Source organism: Megalops cyprinoides, chromosome 2 (assembly GCF_013368585.1).
Source record: "Megalops cyprinoides isolate fMegCyp1 chromosome 2, fMegCyp1.pri, whole genome shotgun sequence".
Classification (NCBI taxonomy): domain Eukaryota; kingdom Metazoa; phylum Chordata; class Actinopteri; order Elopiformes; family Megalopidae; genus Megalops; species Megalops cyprinoides.
The window spans coordinates 63,133,246-63,157,500 of record NC_050584.1 but is presented as its reverse complement, the minus strand read 5'-3'; the positions used below and the strand labels follow the sequence as shown (position 1 = coordinate 63,157,500).

The window sequence follows — 24,255 nt, the reverse complement described above, 5'->3', positions numbered from 1 at the left end:
AATTGTAAGTTTAGTACCTTGCCCAAGGGTACAGCGCCAGTGCCCCAGCAGGGAATCGAACCAGCAGCCTTTCGGTCGTGAGCCCTGCTCCTTACCGCTGCACCGCACCACTGCCCATGACAGCTGTACAGTGATGACATCAGCTTCTGACCTGTGCTTGTTTGGATCACTCCTGCAGGCTGTCCTCTGCCGGGGCCATCTCGCCTTCTGTGTGTCTGTTCAGCAGCCTCCCTCATCCAGAGTGACCTGCACTCAGTGTCTGTTATGCAATGAACTCACTGTACCATAATATGCTGGACTAGTTTTCCTTTACATACTGTATTCATTGCTCCATTACATGCTATATTTATGGCCCATTACATACTCTACTTACTGTGCCATTATATACTGTAAATACCGTCCCATTACATACCGCACTTAATTGCTTTTCTCTCATTCTCTCCCGTTTCACCCTTGTCCTGTTCTTATTGTGCTTTATCTGTCTCTCTCTCTCTCTCTCTCTCTCTCTCTGTCTCATGTCTATCAGTTCTGTGTATAAGTTGTTTTTAGCCATTGTTTGTCAGTTATGCTAGGAGGCAGTAGTTTGCCTTTTGGATTTTCTGGGCAGAGAATTTTAGAGTCGTAGGGAGGACCTTAATTGTTTTAACCGTTGTGTATTTCATCTTTTTTGGAAAAGCCCATGTTGTCTTTTTCATTCCGACTCTATTTTGAATGTTGTCTGCTTAAACCGCTAGATTAACTGAGGGTGAGTAAATCAGAGCACCTTAGGCAAGGGTACAGTGGCAGCGGCTTTGAACTTGCAACCCTCGGATGGCGACACCGGCTCTCCGACCTGGATGCCACACCACACCGGCGCTGAGTTCTTGTCCTGCCGCTGCGGCGGCCGGTGCGGTCAGCGGACCAGACCAGTCCAGCAGCGGAGTCCTGCTCCCGAAATAGGCTGCTGTCAGTGCCCCTCTCGTCAGGGACCACGCTTCACGGAGCGCGTGATCAGGGCCAATCATGGCCCCCTCATGCAGAAAACCCTCCTTTTTTTTTTTTTTTTTTTTTTTTTTTTTAAAAAAACTGACTTTGCTGCTGTAATGTCAGAGAAGCCTCAAGGTCGACCGAGATCACGGGCAGACATTACATTTACATTACTGGCATGTAGCAGACGCTCTTATCCAGAGCGACTTACATCAGTTTTTTTTTTTACAATGTTATGCATTGCATACGTTGCCCAAGGGTACAGCAGCAGAGCCCCAGTGGAGAATCGAACCAGCAACCTTTTGGTTGCAAGTCCTGCCCCTTAACCGCTATGCTACACTTCCGCCCCATGACATGAGCCGTGTTGCGAAGCTCTGAGAGCCCTCTGTGTCAGTCATGCTCAGACTTGACCTGATCCCATCCTGAATACATGGTGACTCATAACGCTTACAGTTTTATGTATTGCTTAATCTGTAAATCTGTAATCCATTTCTACATCTGGATTTGAGCCGGAGCAGTCAAGGTGAAAAGAGTGTTTGCCAAGGGGACGAAGGCAGAGGCGTCCCGTCTGCCGACCGCAGCGCACACATTCATTTGCTTGGCAACAGCCAATCACCGGCCCCCAGGTCAGGCCCAGGGCTGCAGTACCCCCGGCTCTCACCTTAAACGAAACCAGACACGTCGGTGAGATTAACATGCAATTCGGCGTAATTAACGCATAATCCCCGCGGCAGCTCGGGCAAACCTGTCCTCCTCTTACAAGAAAGAACCGTACTGACAGCCAGGCATCTCTGGCGGAGTCATTTAAGGTCCTTTGTTCCATAATATTTGCCATTTTTTTTTCCCTTCCCATTGAGAGAGAACACAATGTGATGTTTAGCTGTGCGTGGCACAGCTGTCTGTTTAGTTAGCATAGCCACGGGCTGCTGCCCTGCCCTTTCTACACTGAATGGTAGCGCATGTACCATGCGCCATGCTAGCTCCGCTGCAGTTAATCTACCCTGCAATAATGCTAATAACCCTCTATTATTCTTATGTAATTCTCCAGAGTGGCGCATCCTTTTCATGTCCACGGGGGCTGACTTTGAAACTGCTGTTCAGTGGATGCAGCTGAGAGTCGCTGCACCTGAGGCGGGGCTGTTATTGTCAGGACACGTGGTGCGGTGTGGCGTAGCGGGAAGGAGTGGTGCTTGCAACCGAAAGGTTGCTGGTTTGATGCCCCGCTGGGACACTCGCTGTTTTACCCCTTGGGCAACATACTTAACCTACAACTGCCTTAGTAAATATCCAGCTGTATAAATGGATAACATGTAAAACGGTAACCTTTGTAAGTCGCTCTGGATAAGAGCGTCTGCTAAATGGTATTATGCATTAATGTAATGTAATGTAATGACACAGACAACTGTCTCATTGTACAGACAACAGGCTGGGCTGGGTGAACTGCTGTTATTTTTTATATTCTCCGTCTCACGCACACCCTTACCCAGACTGGCTTACCCTGCAGTAAGATGCATCATCAGTTTGCACAGTCACTTATTTACCAAAGCAGCTCAGGTCTGGCGCGGGGCACGAGAGCAGTGGTGCCCCGCCCAGGGGATTCAAACACACACCATTCCGGTTGCGGGCTCAGCACCTTGACTCCCGCACCGGGCGGCGCCGGCGCCGGGTGTGGAGAGGAAGCCGACCGGACGCGGCCGGCTGACCTTTCCCTCCTTTCCTCTTTGAAGCCCCTCTTAATTGGGAGAGAAAGGGCCCTCTCTCTGCTGCAGCGCGCTGCCTTGTGTTGCCCGGACAACCTAGAGGAGAGGCGATCATTAATTCATTAATGGTAAATTATTAAACAGCGTTGAGTCAGTCCACGGTGCTTTCTCCTCTCCATGGCTGGGGGGGGGGCACCTAGACCATAGGTGGTCTGTAGGTTGCAGATGGGGGGGGGGGGGGGCACAGAGAGCTAATGTACTTATAATTACTTACAATTTTACAATAATAATACTGTTTCTGCTATCTTTACTTGTTATCCCAAAGCTGTTTGTAATTGTTTCAACAAGCATGCTGTTCTAAGTAGGGACCCCACCATTAGCGTGTGATTGCCTTTTATTTGATTGCGTCTTATGTGATCATGCTGCCTTTTTATTATCTTTTTTATCATTACCTATAACAATAAATCATCATCTCTCTGCAGTTCACATTATAGATATAGATAGATAATCCACCTGCTATTAACACAGTGCAGAACACTCTTTACCCCAGCTCTACTGCTGTCAGGCCCTTGTTGATGTGAACTACTGAGGAATGTGTGTGTGTGTGTCTGTGTGTGTGTGTGTGTGTGCGTGCGTGCGCGTGTGCGTGTGTGTGCGTGCACATGTGCATGTCTGTGTGTGTGTGCGTGCACATGTGCATGTCTGTGTGTGGGTGTGGGTGTGTGTGTGTGTGTGTGTGTGTGTGTGTGTGTGTGTGTGTGTGTGTGTGTGTGTGTGTGGGTGTGGGTGTGTGTGCATGTCTGTGTGTGTGTGTGTGTGTGTGCGTGTGCGTGTGCGTGTGTGTGCATGCACATGTGCATGTCTGTGTGGGTGTGTGTATGTGTGTGTGTGTGGTGTGTGCGAGTGCAAGTTCATGAGTGTGAGTGTGAGCGTGTGAGTGTGTGAGTGTGAGTGCATGTGTGTGAGTGTGTGTGCGTGTGGCCGGGTGCCGTAACAATCGCGCAATTCTATTTTTGTCTCCCTGGGTGCACCACTGAGTCAGACCCACAGCAATAATAACTCTCCATCTCCCTGTTTGGTTGACTGGCGCAGTTGGATGAATACGCTTCATACATGATTGATACGGCGATGCGCTGGTCCACTTTGGCGTGTCAGCGGTGAGCAGATGCCTGCTCCTGCCCCAAGCGAAAACGGCATCCTGGGTTTTTTATTATTGTTTGTAATGTTGCAGCAGTGTCAGGTCAGTGTATTTTAACAGGAGAGTTGACTGGACAGTTTGTTCAACGTGTTTTTGTTGGGTTGTGGTTTAATGTTCCGTTATGAAGTTTGTCTTTCGTGAATGAACACTCTCATACTATCAAATGATGACGCACGATTTGGGTAAGGGTTACGAGTGTTGTGGTAACTTATGTGTAAATGGCGACTTAAACAGCTTACATTAAGTATTGTCCAGTTACAGAGCTGGATATTTACAATGAAAGGGTTTTGCAGTACAGACAACATGCTTGGCTCCCTTACGTCTGTGCCACACATGCCCCCCCCAATTTGATCCACCGGTGAGTTTTGCACGGTAGACACTTTGTATTTGGACCTCTGTTAGTTTCTGTTAGTGGTCTGCCCTGTAGATCCCTTGGGTTAGTCTGGCTGAAGGTCATTGTTTGCTCCTTGGTTGTTTGCCATGGAAACAGAAGGGGCAAGCACCCAGAGAGGGGAACCACTGAGAGGGCCGCTGTGGCTCTTTCCCCGTGTGCCGGGAAGGCCCAGAGGAGCAACCGGCAGTGATAACAGAATGGTGATGGGTGGCATTCGGAGCAGATATCACCATTCCCTCCTTTTCTCTCTGTTCCTTGGGTCTGAGAGCACCATGGCAAACACCTACACTGTTGCATTTGTTTTGCATATTGCCCACACTTTTTATGTAAATACACATATTAATTAGTTGTGTACTGCATTGTTGCATGAGGTAAAATTTGTTTGGGATATTTTTTTTTTTTTGTGGGGAACATACCATCCTCACTCTTAAGGGTTCTTAAGACTGTGCCCCCCCGCAAAAAGTAAAGGTCTCCAGGGTAGAGCACCTTTCATCTGAAGACTTAAAAGCACATCCGTTTAAGGGGTCACGTATGTCCTCCACTGACCTCATCCCTGCAGCCGATATACAGAAAATGCTGTGTGCTGCCTTTCCAAGCCGGTATCAGCTGCAGTATACAGGAAGGCATTTAATTGGCCTGTCAGTCTAGGGGAAGATCGGATGGCAGGTGTTGAGAGCCGGATGGGAGTTTGGCCAGGGCCACAGCAGCAGCAAACATCCCTCACCGTCTCTATTAACTGCCAAGGGAGCTGCAGTGAGTCAGGAACACTTTTTAACAAAGACCGATGTGAAGGAGGTGAACCCCTGCAGCTCGGCGTAGCTGCTCAGCTGTTGGCTTCCATGGAGTTCCTGGGAGAGAAGGGTTCAGGTTAAGGTTAGCCTGAATTCTAACAGTAACCTGTCTTCTCCAGGTGCCTGTCTGTCCAAGCTTGCTGGGCCTCTGTTTTTTAAAAAGAGTCCAGGGAGGCAAGGTTACTGGCAGGGTGGTGTGTCACAAAGCATCATGGGGTAGTGACCCCAGCGGAAGTCAGGAGACTGACCTTTGATGAGTGATCCTGAGAAAAAGTTTTTTTTTTTTTTTTCTGGTTTGGGGTGTTATGCAACATTCCTTCCGTAAATCTGCACAGAGTTAGTTCCACCCTCCGGGACTTGCGAGTGCCTGGGAAAATTCCTTTGATGTGGTCCAAACACAACAGTATGCATATAGGATTAATATAATCCATAACTGCTCCAAAAATGATGATTTAACCAACTATTTCGAAGCCAGATTGAATCCACCCTGGCAACAGAAAAGTGTAGCTTGTGTGCATTTGATCTAGTGTCACAGAGTTGTTCCCACATATTGAACTCTTTGAATTTGAAGCTAAATAAATAAGGATAAATACTGACCTATATAACCTATGAAAACTGTCTAGGTGAAGGGGAAGCATAATATGACACATATCTGGGAAAAGGAAGGTCAGTAAAACTAGGCATTGGTATAGCCTGAATATAACAGTGCATATCTACAGTATGTATATTTATGGTCTCAAATCTGTAATTTTTTGTCATGGCAAGTCCTACAGTATTCAAGTTCTTGATTTATTTATTTTTTAACTTTATATAAACCTGGGTAATGTTCACTTTTATTTATTACAATTTATGAGATTGTCTACAGAAGAGTACAGAAGAGTTTTGTGTTGCATCTCGGCATCTTGTAACAGTAACATCTGAATCTGAGAATCTGAATCTGAATGTGAATCTAAATTCAAAGCTCAATCTGGAGTCGATGTGTCCTTCTGCAGCCGTGGAGAAGGAGCCACTCTTTACCACACACCAGCTTCAGCCCACAGGCCTCAGAGCTGAGACATTTCACACCGTGCCTCATTGTGAAACAATAATCTAAATCAGATTATTGCATTAGCGCTGCTTTACTTTTCTGCAAAGGGTTTCGTTTAAATGCCCCCCCTCCCCCCCCCATCCTGCGCCAAAGTCAACAGTCTGTTCAAGGGGTGATCAGGTTAAAACCAGCAACAGTTGAGACGTAATCATTGGTTTAAAGATGCTATTGTGTATAAAATGCACAGCGGTGACAACTTACGGCGTTTTTTCGTGTCACGTGTGAACTTTATCCTTATCAAGACGAGAGAAATTACTGCCCTGGTGATCTGTCCATTGTGTTTTTCTGACACAGCATCTGCTTTAAGTGTTCTGTGTAATAGCGCTTACCCCAGAAACGGCTTTAATTGCTTTGAATCGTTTCCTCACCGCGTTCGTCCACCGACATTATCCATTACTCTTGGCTCTGCATCAGAAACATCTAATCTTTTCCCTGGGAGTGTTGGGTGGTGCTTTCCTCTCGTGATGCAGGCCTAAACTGCAGGCTTAGTGCTGTGGCAGTGAGAATGGAGAAGGGTTTTGACATGTCCCAGCTAAAAGGAGGCTGTCAGCGCATAGGTTTGACCATGTGCTCTGAGGAGAAGCGGGGAGAGGTCATACTGCTGCTGAGGTTTCAGTTTTGAAGGGAAGCACAGCTCATACATGGGAGTCAAGTCAAGTTCTGTCAGCTGGTGTTTCCTAGTAAACGCACATTACATTACATTATTGTCATTTAGCCGACGCTCTTCTCCACAGCTGCTTACATAGGTTACATGGGTTTTTTTTTTTTTTTTTTACATGTTATTCATTTATACAGCTAGTTCTTTACTGAGGCAGTTCTGGGTTAAATACTTTGCCCAAGGGTACAGCAGCAGTGCCCCAGTAGGGAACGGGACCTGGTACTTACCACTACTCTATACTGCTGCACTAATGTACAGGGACATTATGACAGAAAGGAGTTGGACCGATAGGATAACTTTACTACATGTTTTTTGTTATGTCTATCCTGCAATCATGGATCTTGTAATAAATGAAGGGTTCCCGCCTTATACCCTGCTACCTGTACCAGGTTAATAATTTTGTTGTTACATTGATATTCAACATTGATATATCATTGCTCTGTTTGTGGCTCCAGTTTCAGCTGTACTATATTAAGTATCATAAAATCTAACCTACAGAGTGCTATGATGCGTTGATTAACTGTGTAGATTCGGAACAGCGCTATTTAAAAATGAAATTAGGTTAGTGGGGTCATTGTCCATACATTACATTACATTATTGTCATTTAGCAGTTGCTCTTATCCAGCAGGATTTACAATTTTATCCATTTATACAGTTGGATTTTTACTGAGACATTTGTGAGTTAAGCAGTGCCCCAGCAGGAAATCAAACCAGCAACCTTTTGGTTACAAGCCCTGCTCCTTATCCCCTACCCAGTGCTGCTGCCCATTTACATGACCTTGTTGTAAGGATGTTTTTTTTGTCTTGTAAGAAATTTTTTTGCTTTGTAACAATTTCAAACTGCAGTTGAGACTGAGTCATGCTTTTCCGCTGGTTTAATCGCGGGTGTTTCCTCTAATTGAATTGAATGTAATTGTGTTGTGTTTGTGTCTTTATTAAACGGAGCGTGTGACCTCTTATTGAATTTGGCGTGCTGTGGAGCTGTGCTACTGCATGACGCTTAGCCAGAGCTTTTGAGCTGTTATTGAATTGACTGCGACGAGGGCTTCTGGTGCTCGTTAAACAGTGCTTGTGACCTAATCAAATTCACTGATGTGCTGCGTTGTCACGGCCGAGATGCGCTCGTGTTTGTAGAACACTCCGACGACTGAGAGTTGCTGCGTTTGTAGAACACTGTGATCACGCAGTCAGCAAACATCGGTTCACATCAGACTTTGTGTGTTTGTAGAACACTCTGACTGTGATGTATAACAACTGAAATGTGACGACTGAGATGTGTTCTGTTTGTGTTTTCGTAGAATACTGATGAAAAATGTAATGACTGAAGTGTGACGAATGAGATTGAGACTGTTGTATTTGTGTTTTTGTCGAATACTGACGGAAAATGCAATGACTATTGTGTGACAGCAGAGATGTGTTGTATTTGTGTTTGTGTAGAACACTGTGTTGACTCTGATGTAAAGACTGAAGTATATTGACTGAAATGGGTTGCATTGTGTTGTTGTAGAATGGCACTATGACTGTGAGGTAATGACTGAAATGTGGTGACTGAGTTGCGTTGTGTTTGTGTTGTGTTGTATATAGAACACTGATGACTGTGAAGTAAAGGCTGAACTGTGATGACTGAAATGCATGGCATTGTGTTACTGCCATGATAATTGCAAGGTAATGACTGAAGCGTGGTAACTGAGACCGTGTCTATGCGTCGACTGAGACCGCGTTCCCGTTCCCGCGGGTGACTGAGGCGTGATGAGTGACGCGCGGCCTGGCCTGCGTTCTGTCCGTGCCGCCCGCAGAACGCCATGATGACGTTCGAGGAGGAGAAGATGCAGATGGCGTGCGAGGACCTGCGGGCTACGGAGAAGCTGTGTGAGAGCGACAACGCCGGCGTCATCGAGACCATCAAGAACAAGATCAAAAAGAGCGTGAGTGTCGGGGGGGCGCGGGCGGCGCTCGTCTGACCGCTGCTGCCGGGGGGGAGCGCGTGTCGTATCCGAGAACCACTCGCACATCACAGGGAGTGTGGGATATCTGAGAGGAATGAGTTCAACCGATATCGAAACGGAACAGGACAAAAGCATATCTTAACTGAATAGCATAAAAGCATGTCTAATTGGAACAGGAAAAATGTGTATATGAAAGGAATGGGGTAAAAATACAACTAAAGGGATTTTGGGAAAAGTATATTTAAAGGAGTGGCGCATTATAACTCAATGATAAGTGGTAAAAGAGAACGGGGTAAAACTCGGTCTAAAGGATTGGGGTAAACGTTTACCTGAAGAGAAGAGCTGAAATGATGATATTGCATGGTTCCAGACCTTGCCGAAAGTCCTCTAGTTGTTTTTTACCTCTTTGCCTCATCTGCTGTGGAGTCTGACAGCGCTGGCTGCAGAGTGAGGCTCAGAAATGAGACTGCATTACTGTTAACCCTGCCAGCTCTACAGGTTTCCAGTGTGCGTCAGATGGCGCCTCGGTCGAACGGCCGTCTGTTGAAACGAGCCATTACCCAGAATGCCGTGCTTCTCTCCTTCCCCCGCAGGCGGACTCCCAGAGGTCCGGGGTCACGGTGGTGGATCGGCTGCAGAGGCAGATCATCGTGGCGGACTGCCAGGTCTACCTGGCCGTGCTCTCCTTCGTCAAACAGGAGCTCTCAGGTGCTCTTCCGCCCTGCAGAAATGCCGTCAGGGCTATCTATCTGCTGTGTGTATGTCAACAGAGGAACGGTCTTAGTGCTGGGCGTTATGATAAAGTAACATACAATTACACTTTACATTAAAGCACCCTTTATTAACCATTAATACTTAAGTGTTATTAACATTCATCGCAACGCCTGTTGTCTTAAAATACACCTCATTGACTGTTTATGAATGACTTTTAAGAACGCACTGCAAACAATAAAAAAAAGTTTATAGTGATAATTAAAGTTTTATGAGCTTTCATAAGTAATTCAGAATGACTCCATAGTGCCTGCTTTAGTTCAGACACAATATAATGTAAGATATATAAGTAATCGTTGTTAATAACAAGTAATGGAAAAATGATCAGATGAGCATAATAGATGTCAATAATTTTTCACTGAGGTGTTGATCAATGGTTAACTAATGGGAAATAAAGTGTAACTGAATATGCTTTTAACTTGTAAACACTATTGTCATGACCAGCTACTGAGTCCCCGCAAATGGAGTGCTCTGCTACTGCAGATGGGAAATTTGTTGTGCGATAAGAATATTTTCCCTTTAAATGTAATACCTGACTTATCACTAGATCCCTCCACTGAAAACACACCTGTTGCATGTTGTGTAACAGCAAGAGTGATAATGTCACGTTTCACTTGTGCTGAGGTTATGAGTTTGTTGAGCGTAATAGAACTAATGTGTACTGGAAGTGCTGGCTTGTTTCATTACACCAGATGCCAATCATACATGGGCTTGCAGTACCCACCAGAGATGCCCCCTAATTGAGTTGTACTGATTGAACTCAAGAGTTAATCAATATGAATATAGGAATCAATATGAGCATAGGAGTAGAACATGACTGCATTTGAAAAATGATGATGATGAAGATAATAATATAATAAAATTGTGGTGTGGTGATGTAGCATTCTGGCAAGGAGCAGGGCTTGTAACCACAAGGTTGCCAGTTCGATTCCCCACTGAGAGACTGCTGCTGTACCCTTGGGGTAGGCACTTAACCCACAATTGCCTCAGTAAATATCCGGCTGTATAAATGCATAACATGTAAAAATTGTAACCTATGGAAGTTGCTATGGATAAGAGCGTCTGCTAAATTCCAGTAATGTAATGTAAAATGGCCACCCCTCTCCCTCTCTCCTCCACACCCCCAGCGTACATCAAAGGGGGCTGGATCCTCCGCAAGGCATGGAAAATGTACAACAAGTGCTACAGCGACATTAGCCTGCTGCAGGAGGCGTGTCAGAGGCGGAGCTCCCAGGAGGCCCCGTCCACGGCCCGGGCCAACGACAATGAGCCGCCGCTGGAGTCGATGCCGCAGCCCCGCGAGGGTGTGACGGCCGAGGCGCTGAGCCGGCTCAAGGGCTCGGTCAGCTTTGGCTACGGCCTCTTCCACCTGTGCATCTCCATGGTGCCGCCGCACCTGCTGAAGATCATCAACCTGCTGGGTTTCCCCGGCGACCGGCACGAGGGACTGTCCTCTCTCACGTATGCCAGCGAAAGTAAGGACATGAAGGCCCCCCTCGCTACGTGAGTAGGTGTACCTGTGTCACTTTCTGTGGGGAGAGAGAGAGAGGGAGACGGGGGGGGGGGGGGGGCGTTACATGCTACCCTGTGGGTTCGGGGGGGGCGTTACGTGTTACCCTGTGGGTTCGGGGGGGGGCGTTACGTGCTACCCTGTGGGTTCGGGGGGGGTGTTACGTGCTACCCTGTGGGTTCGGGGGGGGGCGTTACGTGCTACCCTGTGGGTTCGGGGGGGGGTGTTACGTGCTACCCTGTGGGTTCGGGGGGGGGCGTTACGTGCTACCCTGTGGGTTCGGGGGGGGGTGTTACGTGCTACCCTGTGGGTTCGGGGGGGGCGTTACGTGCTACCCTGTGGGTTCGTTTGGTGATCACTTGTGTGTGCGCTGTTTTCGTGTGTGTTCTTTCTTCATTGATTTTCCAACTTTTTCTTGTCCAATACTACATAACATTACATTACCATCATTTAGCAGACGGTCTTATCCAGAGTGACTTGCATAGATAATATAGGTTAAGTATCTTGCCCAAGGGTACAGCAGCAGTGCCCCAAAAGGGAATCAAACCAGCAACCTTTTTGATACAAGCCCTGCTCCTTACCACTATGTTACACTGCCCCATAGAAAACAAAGACAAATCCTCTCCTTTCCTCTGGTGGATCTACTTTCACCATAATGACACAGGGCTTGTCTATGTCTAAATTGTGCTCTTAAGATCCGATGTTTCTGACATATTGTTAAGATCTAACGGTCATGGCTTGTGTTTTCGGCGGTGAGCTCACGTCGTCCCTGTCACGAGGTGGGTTTGCTGGCTTTTTGGAACGGGACATTCCTGTGATGCTGCTGTGGTTCACGTTGTCCCTGTCACCACGTGGGTTTGCTGGCTTTTTGGAACGGGACATTCCTGTGATGCTGCTGTAGTTCACATCGTCCCTGTCACGAGGCGGGTTTGCTGGCTTTTTGGAACGGGACATTCCTGTGATGCCGCAGTACTTCTGGCCCTCTGACATTCTGATGTCTTCTGTCTCTCTTTTTTACCTTTTTACATTTTTTTTTTACATTTACTGTAAGTGTACAGCACACGTTCGATGGAGAATGTTATTATTATTTTGTCATGTTTCTCCCTCTTATTTATGCTAGAAGTTATTTGACGGGTATCATGTTCTTGTGTGGTTCAGTGATGTGCATCATCAACCATAGCAGATTTGTACACACTCAGTCAACATGGGTTAAGACAATACCTAAGTCACATTAACGAAGGTGACGAACAACAGTAAAATGACAGTAATGTATTTGCTCTGACTAGAGAGCGTCTTTTCGTGGGTCTGAAGATCACCATAACTAAGGAGTACAAATATGTATGATGGTTGGATAGATGTTTGGAAAAATGTTTATGTACAAATCCTTATTCCCAGTTAGCAACTGATTTACTCCCAGAGTATCAGCTGATATCCTGTCTGCACATGGACTACACTACACAACAAATGCTATCAGAGATCACTGACATGGCCTCTTTTATGAGCCTAGTGGCCTCTAGTGGAAAAATGACGCTGCTGCAACCCTTTAATGCAAACCCATTGATATACTGAGGTAGCATGCAACAGAAGCAAAAAAACCATAAGGAGTCAACAATATTAGAAGTGCTGCATGGCCAGGTTTCAGTGGTCATGATTGGCCACGCCATGTACAAGCTAGCTGGTAGACCTAATAAGTAAATAATGTTTTATAGTATAGTTTAGTTTAATGCATCATGTATCAAGTCTGTGTATGTGTGTGTGTTAAATAGCAGGTCAGTCTGCAGGGTGACGTTAAGTAAAGGGTGCGGCTAATGTTAATCCGGCTGATCCTGGATCAGTTCGCCCCTGCCGCGGATGCAGGCCTCCGCAGCGGCTCCTCTGTTAGTCACTGCTCTGGGTCCTGTCTCTGTCCCTCAGGCTGGCGCTGCTGTGGTACCACACGGTGGTGCAGCCCTTCTTTGCGCTGGACGGCTCGGACACGCAGGCGGGCCTGCTGGAGGCCAAATCCATCCTGCAGAAGAAGGAGGCCGAGTACCCACACTCCTCCCTCTTCATGTTCTTCAAGGGCAGGGTCCAGCGGTTAGAGGTGGGTGCGCGAAGCCCGACCGCTACCGTGACCACTACCTGCATCCACACCTGTACCTTCACCTGCACAGAGGATCGCAGCCGCACCTGCACGTTCACCTGCGCACAGAGATGCATTTCTGTCTCTCGCATCGGCTCCTTATGCTTGCTGTCTGGCTTTGTGTTGGACTGTCTGAGCCTGTTACTCACTGCCTAGCTTTCTGAGTATTTCACGACAAGTTGTAGGACAAATTTATTGTACAGTACAGTGACACATAGAAGCTGACCCCCATCCAGACTCGTTTACAGGTACAAATAATAAAGTGCAACCTCAGATGATAACTATAATACATTTACGTTGGAAAAATATTCAAAAACAAACTACAAATGCTATGTTGTAATTGAAAAACAACTGATATGTGAGCCCACGCAAGCATATGTGGTGTGTGAAGATGGCACCTTATTGTAACACAGTTCCTGATCGCTGACTGGATGAAGAACAGGGTACAAGTGTAAAGAAAAGGCTTAAAAAGGGTTGCCTTTGTGAGGCAAACCATCGAATCGAAATCTTTTCCTGTTTAAATTACATGGTTGCATTTTATGATCAGATGCATAATTTTACTGTTTTTTTTTTCTCACTCTTGTCGTGGTTGTTTTGTGTGTATATAGCGTTCTGATTGAATTTCCTTATTTCCCTTCATCCTCCAGTGCCAGATAAACAGTGCCTTGACATCCTTCCACGACGCTTTGGAACTCGCGACAGATCAAAGAGAAATCCAACACGTGTGTCTGTATGAAATTGGTAGGTTTTTCCGTGTCGTACTCCGCACGAAATGAACATGAACCGAAGAGAAAGTTTAATGCAGTTCTTTGTATTATTTACCTCACACCCTCACTGTCAGATCATTGTGCATTTGTTGAAACATGCATTAGAACAGAGGAGATAATACATTAATGTATTTGTGCGCTAACGGTAGCAGGAATAACCCTGTTGGCAATACCCTTTATGTTTACACTTACATTTAGCCATTTAGCAGACACTCTTTTTCAGAATGGCTGACAAAAGTGTAAACAGAGGATCAGGCTAAGAGGAGAGACCGTACTAAATCACAGGTGTCACAGCCTGATAGCTGCATGACATAACAAGTCGTATTCTGTTAAGCGCCATAGTAGGTGCAAGAGGAACTTTGGGGGTATAGCCAATGTGTTTGAGGGTACAGCATGAATGTTCACTTTTTGATGTTGCTTGAACCAAGATGCAGTTTGAGCAAGTGACTTTTTGGGCCTTGGGTGGAAGTTCTGGCTGTTGTGGGGAGTTCGTTCCACCAGGGAGGGGGGGGGGGGGGGGGGGGGTGTTCAAAGTAGAGAATAGACAGGACTGAAAAGATGAACCCTCTTAGACGACGATGCGACCAGATGTTACAGAGCGGACAAGTCTGGTCCTGTGATTACATTACTTTGAATTTTATGCATTTAGCAGACGCGCTTATCCAGAGTGACTTCCAGCATAACAGAGCATAAGTGTATCTATTCAAGTTAAATGAGCAACATTTGGATTGGATTGTAAATGGACTGAAGGTTTGAGGCTCTTGCTGCCCTGTAGGCTCGGACCAGAGAGAGAGATGAGAAGAGGTGTGATGTTTTACTAGTTATAGACAAGATTAGCCGCAGCATTCTGTGTGAGCTGGAGGGGCCGGATGGCACTCTTAAGGAGACTGGCAAGGGGATAGTTACAATGGTCCAGTTGGGGCAACACAAGTGTCTGGACAGTGACATTACATTTACATTTATTCATTTAGCAGACGCTTTTATCCAAAGCGACTTACATAGGTTACAGTTCTTTACAATGTTATCCATTTATACAGCTGGATATTTACTGAGGCAATTGTGGGTTAAGTACCTTGCCCAAGGGTGCAGCAGCAGTGTCGAACCGGCAACCTTTCGGTTACGAGTCCTGCTCCTTAACCACTATGCTACACTGCCGCCCTGTGATCTGGCCAGCATATGCAGTGAGAAATAGATGTTTTTTTTTTCCAGATGTTGTACTGAAAGAATTGGCAGCTGCAGATTTAATATGTATCACATGTTTTGTAGCCAGATTGCAGACCCTGGTTTTTTTTAGTCCGATAATCTGATGTATTGACATACAGCAAATTCAGGTTACAGAATATAAATATTTACATTTGAGATGATTCATTATTATTATAGTATGTTGCATTCCGTACAGTCAAAGGATACAATATGAGGATGCAAATGAGGATCACAACGCAACTCCCTTTGGAGATGTAAAACATGCGCACTCATATCCATCAACACAACAGCACAAAAGGTGCTGGTGACGTAGACGTTTCAGCCGAGCTGTCAGTCTTCATGGCACGAAGTAATCCTTATGCACCCTTCCCCATACAGTCATCAGGAGTGGGCTTTCAAACAGGAAACGCACCGTACCAATCAATTAAACACGAGCGATTTACCGATAACGCGTGATTGACACCCTGCTGTGATCTCCTGGCGGCATGGCTCGGTTAACGAGCTGGTCTGATGGGCCGCAGAGGCTAATTAGGCCTGACAGCGGCTTGCAGTCGCGTGTGTCTCACGCGTGCCTGCGGGTTTTTCCGCCCCCGGCGATGAGAACTTTGAGGCGAGTGAGTGAAAAACGTGCCTAATTCTCTTTCTCTCTCTCTTTCTTTTAGATATAGATATTCATATACTGTTTGTTTTTTATTCAGTTGTTAGTTCTCTTAAGCTTAAATTAAACTTTTTGCACTAGTGTCTAACATAAACATAAAAGTGTATAACATAAAAACTACCTCACACTCAGTGCCTTCTATGTCCTGCCATCACTAGTCTTCAATGTTACATGTTAGCAGAGCCTACTTCAAGAATTTCAGTGCTCAGTTACTCAGTTGTGATCTGTGCAAGTGACAAATAAAAGACTTTGACTTCTCTATCCCTCTCTTTCTCTCTCTCCCTCTCTCTCTCTCTTTCTCTGGGCTCCAGGATGGTGCAGCATGATCGAGATGAACTTCCAGGATGCCTACAAGTCCTTCGAGCGGCTGAAGAACGAGTCGCGGTGGTCCCAGTGCTACTACGCCTACCTGACCGGAGGTTGGTGCCCCGCGGAGAGACCAGGAGGTCCTCCAAAGGGTTGGGAGGGTCCGGGGCGGGTGGTTCACCGTTTGGCCAGTAGTCTTTGCATGGGGTGATGTCATCAACACATTACATTATTACATTACACTATTGTCATTAAGTAGACATTTTCATCTACAGCGACTTACATAGGTTACAGTTTTACGTTATGCATTAATACAGCTGGATATTTCCAGAGGCAATTCTGGGTTAAGAACCTTGGCCAAGGGTACAGCGGCAGTGCTCCAGTGGGGAATCGAACCGGCAACCTTTTGGTTACACGCCCTGTTCCTTACCACTATGCTACACTGCTAAAACATGATGCTAGCTGATCATGTCTGCATATATGCATGCTTCTGCCTGTTAGCTTTCAGTGTTGTTAGGAAACAGCCAATAGCTGAATGCCCATCCCCCAACATTTTTTTTTTAATTTCTTGTCATCAATACCCACCCTCACAGTTTGCCAAGGAGCCACGGGGGACCTGGAAGGGGCAAAGGGCGTTTTCAAGGACGTCCAGAAGCTCTTCAAAAGGAAGAATAATCAGATAGAGCAGTTCTCTCTGAAAAAGGTAGGCTGGTCATTCTCTTCCTCATTCTATGTGGTCCACTCAGTCACCAAAGGTTCACAAAAAAAAAAAATGAAATTGGTTTGGCTGGAATTGAGTGTTTTCAGAAACCCACTCGTATTTTTGAATTGGGAGTCTCTGAGCAGTCATGGCCTCTGGCAGATGAGACTGTTTGATGCCTCTCAAGACTGTCATCGGTCTGTCGCTTTGGGTCAGCAACTTTAATATGGGGTTAAACCCAGAGTTTAGACCACTGGTCCAGTAAAATCTATTACAACTGGAATAGCTCTGTCTAATCTCGCCGATTAGGGATCACCGTGCATGCTCCAATGGTGTTCGGTTATCCAATCACAGGTGTTGTCTATATAGACCAGATAATAAGCTCCGTGTGCTTAATGTTAGAAGTTCTGTCTCTCCCATTATTTAAGCTTTAACTGTTTTTCTTTAAGTGTTTAATGACTTGCAGACTCAAAAATATTCTTGGAGGGGCATGACCTAAAACAGAAAATCCACAGCTAGCAACACAGCAATCCAGAAATCACAGACCCGGGCGTCTTTTATGAAACTAGTGGCCTCTAGTGGAAAAACAATGCCACTGCAATCCTTTAATGCAACCCCACCGACATCATCTCTCAAGTCCGTGAGCATGTTTTAAATGGCAGGTTAGACAGCAACAAAGACAGTACCGGAACCTCCCGGATTAGAATGCACGCGCAACGCAAGGAATACAGGAGCAGAATATCGGGTCATGGTGAATAAAATATCTTTGGTCCAGTATTGTAAAATGAAGGTGTGGCTGATTGGCTGGTGGATGTTTTGTGGGTGGGCGTGTTCAGGCAGAGAGGCTGAGGAAGACCCCGCCCTCGGTGGAGCTTTGCATCCTGGCTGTCATGGAGGTGCTGTACCTGTGGAAGGCCCTGCCCAACTGCTCCACCTCCAAACTGCAACTCATGAGCCAAGGTCAGCCTGGGGGCGGGGCAAGGGGGCGGGGTTTATTGATCCCCACCATTAAGTTTGGTCATTAAAATAGATCATCCATTGATATTTTTAATAAAATTGTTTATATTTTTTTGTTCCTGCCGTTTGGTACAAATGCACAAAATGATTAAGATGGCAGACAACACACACACTACACACTGTCAAACACTGTTACACTACTGTGCAAAGCAGGACATCACCCTGTAATCCCCGTCCTATTGGCAAACTCAGAAACTCGGTGGTTCAGGTAAAGAGAGTAAAATTTCATTGGCCGAGGAGATCCGACTAGCTCATTTAGAAGGGTCAGAGTTCTGAGGTTCTAGACTGCATGTGGTAGAATGCCAAATGAAGAATCATGGCTTGGTTTTCTTGAATGTCACTCATGGGAGGTGCCCTCACTGCAGGTTGTGATCAATTCTAAGATTTTGGGAGCCAGTCCCAGAACTGATTTGTAATTTGAGAATCAATGGGACCGATTACAAGAATTGAATTCCAAAGGCATTCCTGTAAATTCCGGTTCCAGTAAATCAAGTCTGAAACAAATTTAACACACCCAGAAAAGCTTGAACAAGTGCTGAAATGCAAACAGGATTCTCAGATGAGAATTACTGGCTTGAGTGGCACAACTAAAATATGGATACCTATAAAACGCAGTTTCAGTTGCAGGAAGGAACAGACTCAATGAATGTAATACTTTAGTTTATATTCATAAAAGAGTATACATCAAAAAGCAAATCTGTGTGAGAATGGGCTGTTTATCATTCCCTCCTTCTTCTTCCTCTCACTGCCCTATCCTCTGCCCTCAGTTTTACAGGAAGTGAATGATGTGTCGCACACGGGCCTCAAACACCTGCTCCTAGGTGCCATCCACAAATGTCTAGGCAATACAAAGGATGCCATACAGGTAAAACCTGTCATTTGATGTGCTGCGGTCAGGCATTGCTCAGTTTGAAACCATAAAACAGTCAGACGCGTGAAGTCTCGTTTGAAACGTGTAGCGTATGTAAGTTCTGTGAGCACTGGGCTGTAAGGGTTGACGTTCTCTTTGGCCCTGAGGAGTGGAACAGCATTGAAGGCGTGGTGTTTCTTTTCTTTGTGTCTCTGCAGTCCTTCCAGCTGGCTGCTAGAGACGAGGCAGGCCGGCAGAGCAACTCCTACGTCCAGCCGTACTCCTGCTACGAGCTGGGCTGTGTCCTGCTGGAGAACCCTGAGGTGAGCAAGTGTGTGTGTGTGTGTGTGTGTGTGTGTGTGTGTGTGTGTGTGTGCGCGTGCACGCGTGTGTGTGTGCGTGTGTGCGTGTGTGTGCGCGCGTGTGTGTGTGTGTGTGTATACGTGTGCATGCATGTGTGGTGTGTGACTTTGCCGAAGAAATTTCTTAATTTAACTTAAATTAATTGTAAAGTGAATTTGGGATCTATGGGTAGTAGTATCTTGGTATCTCAGTGGGAGGGTACCCTTGTGCATGGCACTATCCCACAACTGCCCCAGTAAATATGCAGCTGTATAAGTAGATAAAATTGTAGCATATGCAAATCACTGTGGACAGGAGAGTCTGCTAAATGACAGTAAAGTAACACAGTGGGTAAAAATACAGTTTCTCTGCTTTGGAAATGATGAAGATGATGGAAAAAAAACTCAGCTCGTTGATTTCTGTTGTGTATTTTTCCAGTCTATGGGAAAGGGCAGAGCGTTGTTACTGCAGGCCAAGGTAAGGTTCCCGCCCGTCAGAGGTCATGTGACACTTTTAACACGAACCGGACACAAACTTCAATTTCCAAGTTTATACACCGTCATCTTTTTACACGTCAACGAGCATCATTTAAGTTCTGTGGTTAAATTTTGCCTGTCAGAATGTCTCCGGCAGCAACAGAATCGTTTCATCGTTTAACTCTCTGCTTGCCGCTTCATGTCTGTTGGGAAAGGGGAATCGCGTGTCACTTCCTGTCTGTGTGTGTGCTTTCGCGTGTCACTTCCTGTCTGTGTCTGTGCTTTCCCCTCGCAGGAGGAATATGCGGGCTACGACTTTGAGAACAGGCTCCACGTGCGTATCCACTCAGCCCTGGCCTCTCTGAAGGAGGTGGTCCCTCAGTGACTTCGCCTTGCCCTGCCCCACCTCACCCCACCCAGGCCACACTGCACCCCCGTGCCCCCCGCCCTCCAGGCCTGCACTTTGTGCTGTGCACAACACCTCTTTAGGATGGAGAAGCCCGGCTTTTTTCACAAAAGCCATCCTGACAGCCTCTTTCGCTTTTTTTTTTCTTCTTCTTTTTTTTCTGCTGCGGTTTACCTTGTAGATGCCATACGCATACCAGTGGGGTAGAAGACAACACAGCCCTCGTTTCAATCAGTTTAGGGAATTGCTGCGTAGCCATTGAGATGTTGTGCCCCAGTGGTGCAACCTTCCTCTCTTTAGTCTCAACGTAGGCATCCTCCCTATTTGCCAAACTGTATGTGTGTTCTGCCACGTATTAATGAAAAAGGCAGCCATCAAATTCATCCGGGTGTGTACCCCTGTGGAATAGGAGAGGGGTATAATAGGACCTTCTTTCTGTTTTCACCATGGTACACGTCCGCTGAACAAAACCACCACCGCATTTAGCACAGGCCCCATTCATCCACGTTTTTTTTGCGCCAAATGTTAAGGTTGCACTGTAAAGGACCAGAGAGCACGTGGGAATCAGGCAATCACATCGCAGATATTCTATGTGTGTACCAGATATACTGCACCGTACCCTGCACGTTGAAAGTTATGTCTTTGCCATTGTTGAAGCTAAGCTTTCTGATTTGTTGGTCCATTATGAGTATTTTTATAAGGGCAGGGTTTAAAACGGCGCATCCAGAGCTAATGTAGCGATACATACGGTGTTGACAGCCAAAGTTACTGAGTAAAAATTTGTAGATAAAGTATTGTGGACAGAAGATATGCAGGAGCCAAATATCTGGCCATTGTGTAGAATATCTGTGACTGTGCTCTACTGTAGGTAATGAGGATGAGGTACTGAGGGAGGCAGGGTCTCTGGTAGCTTTATTCGAGAGGTGTAGTACTTTTCCATAGAACACGTACTTACCAGTTTCCTGAAATCTGTGTTTGTTGTGGTGTCAAAACTATGCCGATAGGTAGTGCCAACTGTAAGTCAGTTAGTCGCTGACACACTTCCCCTTCCTCCAATTTCTCGTCCCCCTTTCATAATACCTTAACCGGGTCGCTCTCATTAATGCACTGCAAAGAGAGTACATTTACATTTACATTTATTCATCGGGCGGACGCTTTTATCCGCAGGGACTCACAGGTGAGGGGTACATGAGAGTACATGACTGAGGGTGATTTCACAGACCGTGCAGCGGTGTCAGTGTCAGGAACAGCAGAGAACACACCTTTTCTCATGGTACTTTTTAGGCATCGGTGCCCCGCTTTTCCTGTTCGTTTTCTGCGGCTGAGCTTCAAACCAGCTTTGACTACATTACTTTGAATTTAGAGATCGTATCCCCTGCTAAGGTTCAAGCCTCTCACGGCCAGCTTTCAGTTGGGTAGGGAAATCAGCAAACAGGCTTGTGTCAAAGCCTTTTTCTGTTAGTGGAGGTGCTTAGAGTCCAGCTGTAGCTCTCTGCTGTAGTCTTGGTCCAGTAGTATGTGTGGCAAGGTTTATAATCCCTCCTTCAAACTGTTGCTCATTTCTGCTGTAATGAGAGCAGTTGATAGCCCTGTAGAAGTGAGCACAATCCAATGGATCACCATGCTTGTGCATACCTTAGAATCTCTGACTCGTTTCCCTCCGTAGAGCCACAGTATTTTGTTTAACTTTGTACACACACTGAAGAAAAAAAAAAAACGTGAGTGTAAAGCGTGTTTTAAATACCTCAGTTTACTTGATCCTGTGCGCGAGCGTGTTGACACAGAGCACCGGACAGAACTGCTGGTCTTTGCTGTCACTCTGAGAATGCTCTAGAGAAAAGTAAATCCTCCAGCTTTTGGTCTCAGAACTCTGGAAGAACAAGACCCCCTGGGCTAATAATGTCTACGGGTGGCTTATTGATGACCTCATCGATAATCATCAAGCCTCACGCTTGTCCGTTTGTGCTTTTCTTTCCCTACGACTTCAGTATAGGGTACGTGACTTCATATTCATGCAGTGTGAGAGTGACAAAAGACTCATTTTCTGTTCATTAGGGGAACCTACTGAACTAAGGGACACAGTCTGTGGGGTTAATTATTAATTAACAAAATAGCATCTCTGTCTCTTGTTTTGGAGGAGGTTAAGTGTTAAATTGAACGCTGCAGAGTCCCAGACTTTTTCCCCAACCTCCCTTCAAATTTTCTGTTGGTCCAACTCTCCCAATGCTCTCTGCTCTGAGGCAGCGGGTAATTGAATCATGAGCAAACTCTGTATCACCAATGGCTAATGCAAAACAGGGCATTGACAAACTCAACTATGCATGTTTTCCATAACTATTCCTCAGAGAGTTAGGGTTTTGCTGCACTTTATTTAACAGTAGAGCATCAAGCATTGTAGCTGTATTAATTTGTACACATTGCTGGGTATTAACACAGTGTGCAGTAACTGTTACGGTCCTGGGTTCAGGACCAGAGGGTTGCCAGTTCACCTCCCAGTTGGTGCACTGCTGATGTACCGTTGAACTTCACTAACATATTTAGCTGTGCCAATGGACAATATAGAAACACATCTGTAATGGTCATTGCCATAGATTAAGCCTGTCTGCCAAGCAAATTGTTGCAGTTGTTAATAGCAGGTAGCTACAGCTGGTAGTTACCTTGTGAAGCTACAATACCAGTAATGAAACAGAGCAGGAATTAAGTGTTTATCTGTAGATACTGACCATTTCCACAGTGCCAAAGTGTTAATGATAATGGTACCAAAGTGTATCTGGTGGTTTACATGCCTACATGTTTACTGTAATATAAAGTGCAGTCTATCGTTCTACTGACTTCAGTCCACAGGAATATCTACCTGTACGCTTCAGACTACTACTTCTCAATGGCTGTATATTAATAGGAATGTTTACTGTGTCCTTTTTTAGGGGGTTTGTATGATTTCTATTGTATACAGTACCTAAAATATGGTTCAGTATTTATGAGGATCTTTTTCCATGTTAAGTCACAGTGCTCCTTTTGAATCAAAGCATGACTATAACCACAGCCTTTTTGGAGGCGTAATTCAAGACCCTTTTACTTTGTAATGATGACTAAATGTTATTTTCCTCCTGTTTATTTTCCTGGAGATGTTGTTATATTTTTGGTAAAACTAGGATTTCCTATCAGACCGTACTGGTGACGAGTGCAGTGTGTTACCAATAAAATAAAGAAAAAGATCAACAGGGTAGAATTTCATAGTTTGTAATAGGCGCTCAGAGGTATGGTTGCTTAGCAATAAATCCAGGTGAAACGTACTTCTGTATTGGAACCGGAGTATTTGGGGGAACTTTGGTTGCCGTTGTTTCATTGTGAAAGTTCCGTAAGTGCACAGTTTTATTTGTTAACGGATATTTGGACAAAAAGTGATTTTTAGTCCTCTGCCTCTCAGCCACCCCCCCTCTGTTACCCATTAGCAGAGAAGGTAAATCTATATTATAATATAATAGGTTTGACCATATTCTGCATATGTTGCATAGTATATATGCAACTATGCTGTCAATATGACCAATATTTAATGCACAGTAGCCATACCTATATCGTTTCTGTATGCTATGTGAGAATATTGCTGTTTTCTCACTGAGGTGTTGGTGTCATGAGAGGGTGAGGACTAAATTTTAATAGATACTAATGAAATAGGAATAATTTTACAGGAACTGGATTTCCTGGTTTGCGCAGCGGTTTTTCCTCTTGGAGCCTGTCATTGTACGAAGCCAATAAAGGATCGCTGTTGTGAATCCACCCAGCCTGTGTGCAGTCTTTCCATTTGCATAAAGTGCAAAAATGACACTGTATGCAAAGGCCCAGCCAGCTTGTATTACATTTACATTTACGTTTATGTTACCAGATCCCGAGTGATTTCCAGGGTGGAAAAAGCGAAGCGCATTTATCAAAACAGCAATGCTGCACAAAAACGATGACATGTGCACACTTCAACACACCAAGTATAATGCAGTAATACAAATGCATTAATGCATTACTACAAAAATTAGGAAAAAAAAAACTGACAAAACCTCACAAACAGCAAAACTACAATATATAAAGTTTACACGAAAAGTGAAGAAGATCACAGTAGGGTTGAGGTACAGTTTGAAGAGGTGGGTCTTTAGGACCGATAGGCGCTGCTTGAAGGTGAAACTTCAATACTGTTAAGGCAAAGGGGTCATTTCAAGTTTCAAAAACGCATTGCATGAGGCATAATGCGTCACTCTCCATATATAATAGCATGGGTTTTACAGTAAGCACTAAAAACAAAAAGGCTTCTATGGTGGGGGGGGGAACTTCCCTCTTGAATGCATTCTGTAGATTTAATGTCACTGACATTCAAGAACACTGAGGAGGATATTTGTT

At 45.4% G+C, this 24,255-nt stretch overlaps 1 protein-coding gene across 2 annotated transcripts in view; it reads left to right on the top strand.

The window, feature by feature from the left end:
* Window positions 1–23,711, top strand: part of LOC118772735 (tetratricopeptide repeat protein 39C-like) — a 36,444-nt gene extending 12,733 nt beyond the window's left edge. Inside the window, exons 3-14 of one of the 2 annotated variants that reach the window (XM_036521305.1) lie at window positions 8,592–8,720; window positions 9,335–9,449; window positions 10,640–11,015; window positions 12,937–13,105; window positions 13,792–13,885; window positions 16,084–16,191; window positions 16,672–16,781; window positions 17,615–17,738; window positions 18,563–18,660; window positions 18,864–18,968; window positions 19,426–19,464; window positions 19,759–23,711. In XM_036521305.1, the coding sequence (XP_036377198.1) occupies window positions 8,592–8,720; window positions 9,335–9,449; window positions 10,640–11,015; window positions 12,937–13,105; window positions 13,792–13,885; window positions 16,084–16,191; window positions 16,672–16,781; window positions 17,615–17,738; window positions 18,563–18,660; window positions 18,864–18,968; window positions 19,426–19,464; window positions 19,759–19,848 (1,557 nt within the window). In that variant the 3' untranslated portion in view covers window positions 19,849–23,711. The remainder of the gene's footprint in view (window positions 1–8,591; window positions 8,721–9,334; window positions 9,450–10,639; window positions 11,016–12,936; window positions 13,106–13,791; window positions 13,886–16,083; window positions 16,192–16,671; window positions 16,782–17,614; window positions 17,739–18,562; window positions 18,661–18,863; window positions 18,969–19,425; window positions 19,465–19,758) is intronic. The other variant, XM_036521306.1, reaches the window with a different exon arrangement.
* Window positions 23,712–24,255: the final 544 nt, after the last annotated feature.